This window comes from Adiantum capillus-veneris, chromosome 6 (genome assembly GCF_014529385.1).
Source record: "Adiantum capillus-veneris isolate H3 chromosome 6, ASM1452938v2, whole genome shotgun sequence".
NCBI classification, from domain to species: Eukaryota; Viridiplantae; Streptophyta; class Polypodiopsida; order Polypodiales; family Pteridaceae; genus Adiantum; species Adiantum capillus-veneris.
Genome location: NC_140936.1, coordinates 110,438,796 through 110,451,333, shown reverse-complemented (window position 1 = coordinate 110,451,333; position 12,538 = coordinate 110,438,796). Strand labels below are relative to the sequence as shown.

The following is a 12,538-nucleotide window of genomic DNA, read 5'->3' as shown; positions in this document are numbered from 1 at the left end:
CCACTGGAGAGCTGAGAATCATCCACATGAAGCACGGCGGGGCGCAGACGATGGCGAGAGCGTACGCGTACAACAGTATAATGATGGTGTGCCATGCTGCTCATAGGCAAGTGTCTTGCAAGGTTGCTTCTAAACGTTTGTATGGATGGTATTGTATTGTAACAAATTGTTGATGTGTCAAAGCCTAAAGAATGGAGCCAACTTGTAGATGCTGGCCGAGGGGCCTAAACCCTAAGAAGAATAAGCAACAGAAGAAGAAGTCCTACCGACTTATGGGGACCCCGTCCAATGGGACCCCAAGTGACATAAAGGATTAAAATAAAGTAGGACCCGCACACACGCAAAAACTGATGACGTGACAGATTTTCAAAAATTACGTTGACATGATGACGTGGTAGCTTGTACGGATTTTCGCGTTTTGCGTTGGCTGATGACGTGGCAGGCTGTACGGATTTTCGTAAATTATGCTGGTAGCTTTTGGCATTGCTTTTTGGACCAGAAGCTTTTGAGTTTTGAGGGCTTTTCATTGTAACTGCTTTTGGGGCCTAGGGCCTTTAAATATGAGGTTAGGGCTCATTCTTTGGCATGCTTCTTGGAGAAGGTGCAGAGTCTGGGTACCGGCTTGTACTGTGTTGATGCAATATAAAGAAATACCGAAAGGGGTGCCAAGGTTTGGGGGTAGTACTCTCTGGGGTGGAATTCCGCCACTCCGTGCCGCGTGTCGTCTCTCTCTTTCAATTCAGTTGTTATTGAAGTGCTAAAAGTCTATTCAATCAGTTCTTTTATATTGGCACGTGGTGCTCGCCTTGTGACAGTGGTATCAGAGCATCAGGCGTTTGCTTTTCTGAAAGCATACCAGTCCTACAAAAGAGCAGACAGAGCTATTGGAATTTTTATTTGAGGTATCTTGGTGCTCCGACCTTGGACTTATTAGCCACTCCCACCCTTACTTCATCGTGCATCGGGCGCTCTCGCGTCTTCACCGCTCATGTCTTACAGGGCATAAGCCAATTAAGGCCACTTGCAAGAGAAGGATCCAGATTTGTTTCAAGTCACTGTTTTTCTCAGAAGCAGTGCCATGCAGATGTTGATGTCTACAGCTACCAAGCAGCATACTCCAAGTACTTGGCAAGCTTTCAAGAAAAAGAAAATAAAATTTGTCCGAGGTTATATGGTTTCTGACATCTTCCTTCGGAGTGCAACTTCTGGCAGAGTGGGGTATCCTGAAATGCTTGCCATGGAAACCCTAGCAGATTATAACTTGAAATTTCTCGACATCTCTCAGTAGATGTCTCTTCACGAGCAGATGACCTTGGAGATCCAGTGCGATTGCTATCTTGGGACTACCATCGCCGCCAAAGAAACACTGTTTGTCCAAGAGCTGATGGACCATGCTGAGCTCGGCTACGACCTTATGGAAGAAACGTAACCCTAATTTTTGGTGCAGGTTTCAGGATGGAAAGTCAATTGACTTTTCGAGCTTGACTGATGTCGAGATTGCTTTTTAAGTTTGAGTTCTGTTTGATCTTGTTTGGTTTATCTTGTTTGGAATTCGTTTGAAATGGATGGTATCTATTTTGAAGCTGGTTTGGTGCCGATTTTAAATGTTTGACTTCGGTTTTAATACTGATTTCATTGATTGGTTATTTTACTCCCGGATGGAGAAGTGAGAAATAGTGTTTTGGTATTGTTTGAACCTCAGAACGACGCAGGCCAATGCCTAGGGGGCGTTCCGTTGTATGCTAGAAAACCTCCGAACGACGCAGTCCGATGCCTGGGGAGCGTTTGCTTGTATGCTTGAACCTCCAAGCGACGTAGATTGCCGTCTGGGGAGGGTTTGGTTGTACAATCCTTTGAGCTCATGGCCCGGACCTTTTTAGGTTATTTGCGGGGGGAGTGACGAGGTAGTCGTTGAGTAGCTTCATACCGCAGACCGTTTGTCTTGGGGGAGTGCTCAGCGGCGCTGTTTGTTGTGTCTTGTAACATGCATATGTAAGCATTTGTGTTGCATTGTGATGTGCCAATTACTGAATATTCCTAATTGGATGAGATTGCTTGGGTATGTAATTCTTTAGTGCATCAAGACACCCGTGGAAGATCAGTACGGTCTGGGTGTGATGGCTAATTTTACTACGCCGGAATATCAAGAGTTCCGATCTGGAAGAAAGGAGAAGCTAACTCCTTCATCAAAACAATTGAAAGGAGAAGCTAACTCCTTGATCAAAAGAGCAGAAAGGAGAAGCTAACTCGTTGATCAAAACAGCCCAAAGGAGAAGCTAACTCCTTGATCAAAACAACAAAAAGGAGAAGCTAACTCCTTAATAAAAAGAGCAAACTGATTGTCCCTCGGAATTTTTTTTGAGCTAACTTGAGTTGTTTTGCAGATATGTTGTAATTGCGGACGATTACTATCTTTCAAGAAGGGGAGATGTAACAAACTGCTGACGTGTCAAAAAGCCTAAAGAATGGAGCCAAGTTGCAGATGCTGGCCGAGGGGCCTAAACCCTAAGAAGAATAAGCAACAGAAGTAGAAGTCCTACCATCTTTTGGGGACCCCGTCCAATGGGGCCCCAAGTGACATAAAGGATTAAAATAAAGCAGGACCCGCACACATGCAAAAATTGATGACGTGGTAGATTTTCAAAAATTGTGTTGACATGATGACATGGCAAGCTGTACGGATTTCCGCATTTTGCGCTGGCTGATGACGTGGTAGGCTATACGGATTGCCGTAAATTACGCTGGCAGCTTTTGGCATTGCTTTTTGGACCAGAAGCTTTTGAGTTTTGAGGCTTTTCACTGTATGACGAATTTTGACAATTACGACAGATGACTAGAGAGTCTCCCCCTTTTATTGTGTTGCAGTGTTACTGAATTTTACATACATCAGACTTCTATTTTGTTATTGGCAGCTGGAGTTTCATTCAATAGACTTTTATTTTATTTGTGGCATCTGCCATGTGGATTTGTTTTTGCCATCTATGATCTGATTCTGATGGTGTGATTTTCCGCCACTTTGTCTATGAGCATTGAGTCTGACATGTCTATAACATATTGCACGATTCAGGTCTTGGCTAAATTTTTTTAATAATGCTGGTCATTGTGTGAAAATAGGGTAATCTCTCTTTGTGTAAACATTTATTCTCTAATCTAGCAATGGTATGTTTTGTAAGTTAGGCTTGTTTACCAATGATATGTACTGATTACGTACCTTAACCAAGCACATTCTGTACGTACCTCCGTACCATACGTACCTTTCCACCCTGGTGTCTTGATACCATAGGGTCCTCTCTAGAGAAAATTGCACACTAGGCGGAAAAACCATTCAATTGTGCCCAAAGAAAATTGCACATCAGGCAGCGCAATTTGAATAAAACCCCTAATTTCAATGTTAAAAAATAAGTAGTGTACCAAGCTTATGCAAGCATAGCTTTGCCAGCGAGAGAAAAGTGCATTGAACAGTAATGACAGCTTTCTCCTAAAAAATGGTAGAACCAGCCATGGTGGTACAGAACGTACTGTACGTGGCGTATATGTATGTATTGTACGTTGTTCCGTACAAGAATTTTTTTTTAATTACGTAACAATACGTACTCTTGTAAAAAAACCGCAAAGTACTAAATTTTCTAGGGGACAAAAAAAAAAAAAGAGGGAAGCCAACAACTTATAGAGACATCCAAAGACATGTTTTACAAGACAACCACATATTGTTTAACTACTGCAAGAGACTTCAAAGTTAAGATCATATTGATAATTGAACAGGAATATCCAAATGAGATCTGAAATAACAGTGAACAATGAACGCACCCATATTGAAAACATCAAATGACAAAGTACCATAGGTGATAGCTACTAGGCATAGTCACAAGGGACGCGTCCCATAGGAGTGGGCACGGGGGACTGGGGATGGGGCTCAAATGGATTTTTAGTGTAAAAAAGAGGGTAGGACGGCAAGTGGGGACGGGAAGCCCAAAAATGGGCATCCCCTATGACTATGCTACAAGGTTAGGCTATAACAAAAGGCTCATCATAGAGCGTACAAATGTCATAAATGAAACCATCTTACTCAAAAAGTCTGTCTATATAGTAGTAGAAAGCACTCAATAGCTAGCTCTAAGCTAGCCCAACATCCATGTGATGGCCCTATCCTCAAAAATCATCATCAGATGTAGATGAAGACTCCGCTGAAGAGAGCAAGTCCCCATCCGTCAGGACATTACCCTCTTTGTCGTACTCTGGCTCTGCCATCACGGACACCTGTGCCTGATGTAGATCATCCTGTCTCTGACCAGCATCATCCTTTATTACATCTGTCGAAGCCTCAATGAGACGAACAACGTCGTTTGCCCATTTCCGAGAAGAACGAACAGGAAGCTTTCCTTTACGTATGCTCTCCCTTCGAGCACTATCTGGGTCTGGAGCATGCTCACGTAGACGAATAGCCAATGCTCGTGCGTATGACCTCGTCACACGCCGATCAGCACTCTCCAACTCCCTGTGTGAAGCAGCCAAATAATCTCCTCTTGCTCATTTGTGATCTGTAGCTCCACCTCGTCCATAGCACTAGGATATGCCACCATCTTCACGCGTGTTGGGTCCGCCTGCTGAAAATCGAGGAAATATTATTTAGTTGGAGAAACATTTTTGAAATCTCAGGTTGTTAAAACTTGTGTTTCTTTGAAATTGTCACTTGTGCGGTTGCCATCTAGTACATAATACTCCTAGTTCAGGTCTAGCTTTGACATGTTCTGCAATGTGCATGATCATTTAGTGTTTATGTATATATGTCAACATTTAGCTTGACCTTTCTTAAGAAACCTTTCGGATGGTGTTTCAAATATGAACCGAAACTTGTCGAAACCTTTGATCCCCGTTTCAAAACCTCCTGTTTCGAAACTCTATAGCCACTATGACCAAGTTGAAGCGTTAGGGGTGAAATGAGCAGTTTTTGAGGTGAAACATTTTGGGGTTGATAGACTGATGCTTTGCTAACACTTCACTGCGCTGCAAGTCCTATCTGCAGCCTCTAGAAAGTTTCAATCACCTTGATCATTGGCCTCCTCAAAATTGAGAAGGGTGATAGTGAGTGGCTGGCCTGATTTCTTATGCACCAGGTCAACCTTTCCCAACGAGAAGCACTACCACCACTTCAGGTGAGTGGTTGGATGAAAAGTTATAACACAGCGAACTACCAAAAATCTGAAGACTTGATACGCTTTAACACTTCAATTCAACCGAGTATTTGATCAAAAGCAAAGATGAAGGAGATGGTGGAGCTGGATGTTCTTGCACGAGAGTGGGTGGCCCAGAAACTACCATTGTCAGCACCCCCGATTGAATCTTTGTTTATTGTTTGAGGATGTGTTCAATAGATTGCAGGACTATGGAAGTTCTCTTTTTAGAGTTCATGCACCAAGTGGTTGCGTGCTCCCTGTTGCATGTGTGTTTGTGTCCGAGATCCTGCACGAAAAACTCTTATATAGGTCCTGAAAAGCTATCAGTATAGAGACACATGCGTCCAAACTTGTTACCGCCGCGATTGAATATTGTTTATTGCTTGTGGATGTGTTCAACAGATTGCGCTGTTTTTGCATGTGTGTTTGTGTCCAAGTGCCTACACGAAAGACTCTTACATAGGTCCTTTAAAAAAATCAGGTACCCCCAAAGCTATTAGTATATAGACACCTGCGTCCAAACTTGATACTGCCGCGATTGAATATTGTTTATTGCTTGTGGATGTGTTCAACAGATTGTGCTGGTTTTTGTTGTTTGCTTTCTTCTTTTTCTTATACGCAGGCTCCTCTGTTTTTGTTTTCTTTGTTTCTGCATGTTTGGTTGTCCATTTTGAGGTTTATTTGCTTTATGGGTATGCTTGTTTGCTTGGCGGATTGCTTGTGTGTGGTTGATGTTGCATGGTTGTCTATGTTGGGTCGGTATGATGTGTGGTTGCATGCTTAATGTTTCTGCATGCTTATGATTTCTCTTGGTTGTGGAGTTGTTGATAGATTTCTCGGGGAGAGGTGGGGGTGGGTTGGTGGTATCGACGGGGTGGAATTTATAGCTTCCTCTGCATGCAACTCTTTGCTCCAACATCTCGTACATATTTTGTAGGTTACGGCTGTCAGAGGTCTTGGATTACTGCTAGAGGTGGTGAAGGCTTTTCTCTCTTCTGCGTCTTTGGATCTTTTGATACAGGGTTGCTTTTTTGTGGAGTTGCACTGATTTGTTGCACTGACTTTGAAGATTTGGAGTGTGATTTTGGAGATCTTCTAGTGGAGTTTTTGACTGCTTGCGAGTGCAAACACTGGGCGGCCTGATTTTGCTACAACTCTCTACTGCATCCTCTACTCCGGGCCTAAATGGGGCCAGCCTAACCAGCAAACAGGGTGCCATCAGCGCCAGCGTGAGGGAGGCATGCAGAATGGGGGAGAGTGGGGACAGCTACCTGAAGAGAGTGCTGGGTCACCCCCTCCTGGAGCTGGCTCCATGAGGATATGACCGGGCACTGTACTTTCTGACCATGCTCCGATTTCTATGCATATTCCGTTTGCTATGCCTTCGGCTTTGAGGGGTGGAGCTTGTCTACCTAACTCCATACTATCGGATCCATCTTCATGGTAGCCATTGTAGGATATTTGGTCAGTTGATGTTTTTACCTTCAACTATCTGGCAGCACTGCTGGCTTCGTGTATTTCAGCATCCTCTGAGGCATGTATGCTCCCGGTGGCAGGGAGAGTTGCAATGCAGAGAGAGAGATTTACTTGACCATCTTGAATGTATTCACAAATGTTTTGAGAAGTTTCCAGGAGACGGTTTTCTAGGAGAGATGGTGGAGGCTAGTGCCACTCTGGTCCATTGCCAGGAGGAGAGATCTGAATACACCTATCATGCTTCGGTTTCGACTTTGGATTGCCCAAGCAGATAGGATGATAAGGATTTCTTCTCTCACTTTCGAGAGCTGCCTGCTGTGAGTACTTTGAGAGCGCTCAGAGATGAGGCTGGGACATTGAATACTGACCCTGTTGTTGTTCTTACTATGGCTTTGTTGCTCCTCGATCTGCTTGCAGACTGAAGTCCAACAATAATTTCTTGCTTTTGTGCTTGGGTTGAGTCTTCCGTTTGATTGAGCTTGCCAAAATACCTGTGGAACCGAGACATGCCCAGTAAAACATTACATCCTTCCTACTCCATAAAGTAGAAATCAGTTGGATCTGCAAGTCGAAGTGATCCAATCAATGGTGTTGATGATGTGTAAGTATCATTGGCCATTCTTGGGGTCCAACAGGGGAGGCTAGTCCTTTGAAGCTTTGCAAGACATCAGGAAATGTTAACAGACCAGGAGACTCTTAGTTTCTTTTAGAATGGAGCCAGTGTCAACTTCATCTAATCAGCAGTTTCAGCCCCCATTGGAGTGAAAGCGTGAGGAGCAGCGTTGGCAGCTGGGTAATGACGTCTGAGGTGACAATACCTGTTATCACATTAAATGTTTTGTAGCCTTAATAATGTAATAGTATGGTCTATAAGTTTGAGGAAACAAGGGGCCATAGTTCCATATTTCATTTGCACGAGTGTCAGTAATGCTCTCTCTTTGGCAAACTGGTAAAACGGCCCATCCCATTTTGTCATGAGTGAAAGGCTCCTTTTTTGGCAGTGGGCTCGAAAAGGGAATTCCTTTGTGCAGCATAAATTTAACCTCTCATTTTGGATTTCAGATGATAGCTCCTATACTCGAGAATTTCTTATTAGTCTTCACAGTATTCATTGTGAGCTACCTCACAAATGAGTCCAAAATTGAGGAATTTTAAGATGATGATGTTTCATGTCTGCAATGAAGTGAATGCTTGGTTTTCAGTTGGAGTATGACATGTTTGTTTTCTAGTAAGGCTTTTTAAAAGTTCATCAGAAAATGTATAAACTTGTCGTCTGCCTTGAACTATTATTTGGCAACCATTATTACACTGAAAATATTTGGACATTTTTGTCTTGTGCTTTTGAATAGGTGTCATATCGCGTGCAAAGAGTTTGGAGTTGCCATGAAAGCTTTAACCGGTTACTTGAACTCTGGGAGACCTACACGATCAGAGTTGTTTGCAGTATGTTCTTGTGCTCAAATGAGAATCAATAATGGAGAGTTGTTTGTTTTCCTTTTATGAAGGATGCCTGGCACTCCGTCTTCGTTCTCAAAAAGAACACTTAATCTGAGTAGGGTTTTTATGTGGCATCAGCACTCCTTTTCAACTTAACCGTTTTCCTGATTTTTTTTCACCTGTATGAAGATTCTGATACTGGAGGCAATGAGGGGTTTCAGCGTTGACGGAATGGACATGGCAAAGAAGCTCTTGGTAAGATTTTCTCTTCAAATGATTTATGCTCTTAGGATTTCAAGGAAATTTCGCTAGCTCTGATTTTAGAATTGTTAGCCATTGACAATTTCGCATTGTTCCTATTCATGTCGATGCTATTTACCTGATCAAAGATAGCATGCTTATTTTGGTTGACACATTTTGTAGCAAGAAATGCTGAAGAAGGGGTTGCCGCTGGTAAATAAGTTTCATGGTGATCTTTTGGAGCTGGCATCGCAAGAACCTGTAAGTGCTTCACTTTGCTGGTTAGCACCTGGTTCAAAATAAATTGTTGTGTTGGTACAAAAATAAACTCACTCTTCACACTTGATTGATGTTAGTAGTAAACTAGGGTTAGGCCAGATTTTCACTCCAACTGTTTCAAATGACTGGGCTTTGAATGTGAGAGGAATGGCCGTATGGCGTTAGCATGCAGTTTGCTGTGAAGCAAAAGACCTGCAAAATTTAGTTGGCCCAGTTGTGAACTTTCTGTGCTGTAGCAGCTTGTTTTGTGATCTGTTATGATCGTCTTATATTGCATTGGTAGGGAATGTGGTTGGAATCTTTCAAATATTGCAGTAGAATGCCTATTTGAAGTGGGAGCAAGACATGTAGTCTGAGGGACAGAAGAGAATGCGTGCCTTACATTCTACAGTCTCCTAGGAATGCTGTCCAGGGAGGACAACCTTGCTCTCGCATATATAGCGCACTCAAGAAAATGTGCGTGTCACATTCTGGTAGCTGGGCAAAGGAGGATCTTGAGCTGTTCCTAGAGGTGGGACAATCATCATTATGGAAAGGTACAATTAATGATGGTGGATGACATGTAAATTCAATATCACAGTGGCTGCACAGACCTGTGAGCACAGAATGAGGATAGAAGCTGGTATATTCGAGTATCCAGACTCACGCAAGTAACAGAAGCTTGTTATTTATGGAAGAGGGATACACGCTTCAAGGCATGGAGGCCAGACCCATGTTGCATCAACTACTTCTGTCTGTATCAATGTATATGGTTTGAATTGTATCTCAATATTTGAGGTCTACTTATTATTGGCGTTTCTTTCACATAAAGATTGAACCAAAAAAAGGTCTAACATACTAATGTGCTGCTTTTGCAATTAGTACAGTTCCGTCAAAGCATTCAAAATTATTGGCTGGCTGTTTTTATGAGGAAAATCATAGGGTCTGTTGCCTTTATTGAGCTTCTTCATGTTTTGCAGGGAGGGGACTACTCAGTGGCCAACCTTTTATTCGACTTGATGCAAAAACGCAAAGTCTCATTACCAAGACGAATAGTGGACTCTTATCTTAGAGGCTTGCAGGTTTGTCACTGTCTGTTGTGGTCATGATTGGGCTGTGGATAATACCCTGGTGCTAAGCTAGACTATTGCCGATGCTGGCAGCGGCGCGATGTTCCAGAAGGGGATCCTCGAATGACGCAGGTGAGGGAGTTCCTGAATAGGAGGACGCCTGGGAGAGTCGAAAGACCACCACGGCGACAGCTGGAAGGAGGGGAAAGAGGACCAAAGCAGCTGGAGTCGTGAAGGAACATTGCTTGCCTGCAAATGGACAGGGCAGTAGACTCTTCCAGTAAGAGCAAGAAATAAGCCAGAAGAGACTATGAAGGTAGTAGTTCTAGGAGTCAATTAAGTTTCCGCCCAGATGTTCGTGGTTTCATTGTTTACTTTGTGGGGTTAAAATGGCGGGTGCAAATCTTTCAAGGTCATCCATCTCCTTTCTCTTATCATTTTGCAGCTATGTAAGCAGGTATGTCTTCCTTGTTGATAAGGAATGTGCTTCGTGTTAGGAATGTTGCCATAGCTACTTGCATGTTTAGCAATTGATAGAAGTTAGCTTTAATGGAAAAAGTTGATCCAGAGAAAGCTCTTTAATTTCTCAACATTGGTGATGGCATGCTTGTAGTCCATTACTTTCTGGTTTTAAAATCTCTTATTTTCATTTCTTGAGGCAAGGACATGTAGTTTTTTTAATTTATTTGGGGGGGCGAGGGATCACAAATTCTAAGCTTATTACGACAGGTAAAGAGTTAACTATTACATCTTACTATTTATAGTTGGTTTGGCATTAAACTCCGGAAAATCGTACTAGTATGTGCAAATGCAACGTGCTCTGAAATAAAGTTGCAGCTTTTACTGATGGGATTTGAAGCTATTTATGACTCTATGAGGTTGAAACTTCTTGGACTTGAAGAAGTTGGACTTAAGTTGCAACAGGGCCTCAATCCTATGTAACATATGACTATTTACAATCACAGTTTGTAGCTCTCTAGATGAGCTTTGCTAGACAGATGCTTAGTTTATCTTTAAAATGGTCTTTTGTTCCTTACTCTCAGCTCGGTCTTCATGTTGACCGTCAAGAAAGGTGTGAGTAATTGGATGGGTTCTCATGGCTGAGGATTGAATAGTTTGAGTTGGAAAAAGGTGATTTGTAGCTAAATCTAACCGAAGGGCAGAAATGTAGATGGGGGATTAGCCAAGTAACCCTCGGTGGGAAGAAAATGTTGGGCTAAAGGTCCTTATAATATTTTTTCAAGTGGCTATGATCTTTGCTACATTCTGAGAGTAAACAAAGCTCCTTGCTAGAAAATGATAGTAACAATTCAACGATTTCGAAGCACTTCATATCAGTCGAGAGTAAAATTACAGTTGTGGTAGTCATGGCGGTAATGTCCTTTTGCAAACCGTCTAATCTTTTACTGGACACCGAGGGAATAATGGTGTATTGATCCTAACTATAGCTTTGGTTTTGGTGCCTGGAGGGATATCATTATTGAATTTTGGACAATCCATATTGGTGTATCACCTAGTAAGCAGGATGTCAAGTGCTTGATGGTTGGACCAGAACAATACATTGAATATCTAATCCACTATCTTTTTGGGACATAAGTGTTTACAGCTTCAACCTAGACTTATTTTGATCATCTCGTGTTCCCATTGACTGCTTCATTTGGCATTCCCTTTCTTTCATCTTTAGCCTCTTACATCAAGAATCTACTATTGAATCATGTATAAGCTTGATAGCTTTGTGTGTCAATCCGCTAAGGTTTTGGAGGTTCATAAGTTGGACATGGTTAAACATTGTGGCTTTTTTATTTTGTTCAAGAAGAAAATTGGGTAATGGAATAGGCTTTTCAATTATCTTTCGTTGGAAGTCGTTTTTTTTACTATCTGGTGCCATGAATTTGAGGATTTCAGGCCCTTGAACTTCAGTAGGTTATATTTCTAGCATTTACTTGTAGTACTCATATAAACTTCGAAGAGAGCATTCCCTTTAGTTAGTATAAAACACAACCATGGAAATAGAGAGAAATTTTACATATGTTTTCACGAGTTAGTATTGTTAATTGCGATGTCTAATCATATTTGTATTACTTAGTTTTACTACCATGTTGTCATACATATGGTTCACCAAATGTCATACATATGGTTCACTATTTGGTATTATAAAAAAATAATTAAATTTGACCGTAGATACTGATTTGTGCATTGCTTTGCAGGTATTGTAACATTCAAGAGACATTAGCAAAACTCTTGCCTTTTCAAGTTGTAGATGGTTCTGAATTTTGAATCATCGGTCTATTTATAATGGTGTACTTCTTGACGCTAAATAAAATTGGTTGCTTCTATGTAATACGGTCTGTTGTTTGTTAATGTTGCTTAGGATTATTTAACACTATTTAGTGTTATTTGCCATTGTTTAGTACACTGCAATCCTTTAGAAAAATAAATATCGTTGTTTCGTGAAAATAGTAAAGAGACCTTTGCAATGCTATATAGCACTACATAGAATTATAGTCTTGCAAAAGCTATGTAGCGTTTTTTTTTTCGTATTAGTGAGTCCTATGTAATTAATGGATGGACTTATTTGTTGCCATAAGTTATGCCTTCAAGGCAAGATATTCTAAACCTTTACCGCACTACAAATTTCTTACCACAGGGTGTGGCCTCAACCATTTCCTCGGTAGGGGGTCAATCTTGCTTCCATGTTATGTGGTTTTGTCATTAATGGTGTGGGTGTAAGCATTTTCATGGTGGCAACTACTATTGCATGGCGGCACCTCCACATGCATGGTGGGTTTGGTGTTCACCCCGGCATGTGAACTTGCTATGCTTCCTTCCATAGCATGTGTCTAAGTGATTTGACCCGATCTGGTTTTTGCAATGCATGGATCA

The 12,538-nt window shown here is 41.8% G+C and overlaps 1 protein-coding gene across 3 annotated transcripts in view; it reads left to right on the top strand.

The window, feature by feature from the left end:
- Nucleotides 1-12,051, top strand: part of LOC147456077 (pentatricopeptide repeat-containing protein At4g35850, mitochondrial-like) — a 67,852-nt gene extending 55,801 nt beyond the window's left edge. For 2 of the 3 annotated variants that reach the window (XM_086514644.1, XM_086514645.1), the window contains exons 9-13: nucleotides 8,000-8,093; nucleotides 8,277-8,342; nucleotides 8,511-8,588; nucleotides 9,566-9,667; nucleotides 9,749-10,317. In XM_086514644.1, coding sequence (XP_086370770.1) covers nucleotides 8,000-8,093; nucleotides 8,277-8,342; nucleotides 8,511-8,588; nucleotides 9,566-9,667; nucleotides 9,749-9,889 — 481 coding nt within the window. In that variant the 3' untranslated portion in view covers nucleotides 9,890-10,317. Of the gene's footprint in view, nucleotides 1-7,999; nucleotides 8,094-8,276; nucleotides 8,343-8,510; nucleotides 8,589-9,565; nucleotides 9,668-9,748; nucleotides 10,318-11,862 lie in introns of those variants that run through there. The other variant, XR_015188427.1, reaches the window with a different exon arrangement.
- The last annotated feature ends 487 nt before the right edge of the window (nucleotides 12,052-12,538 follow it).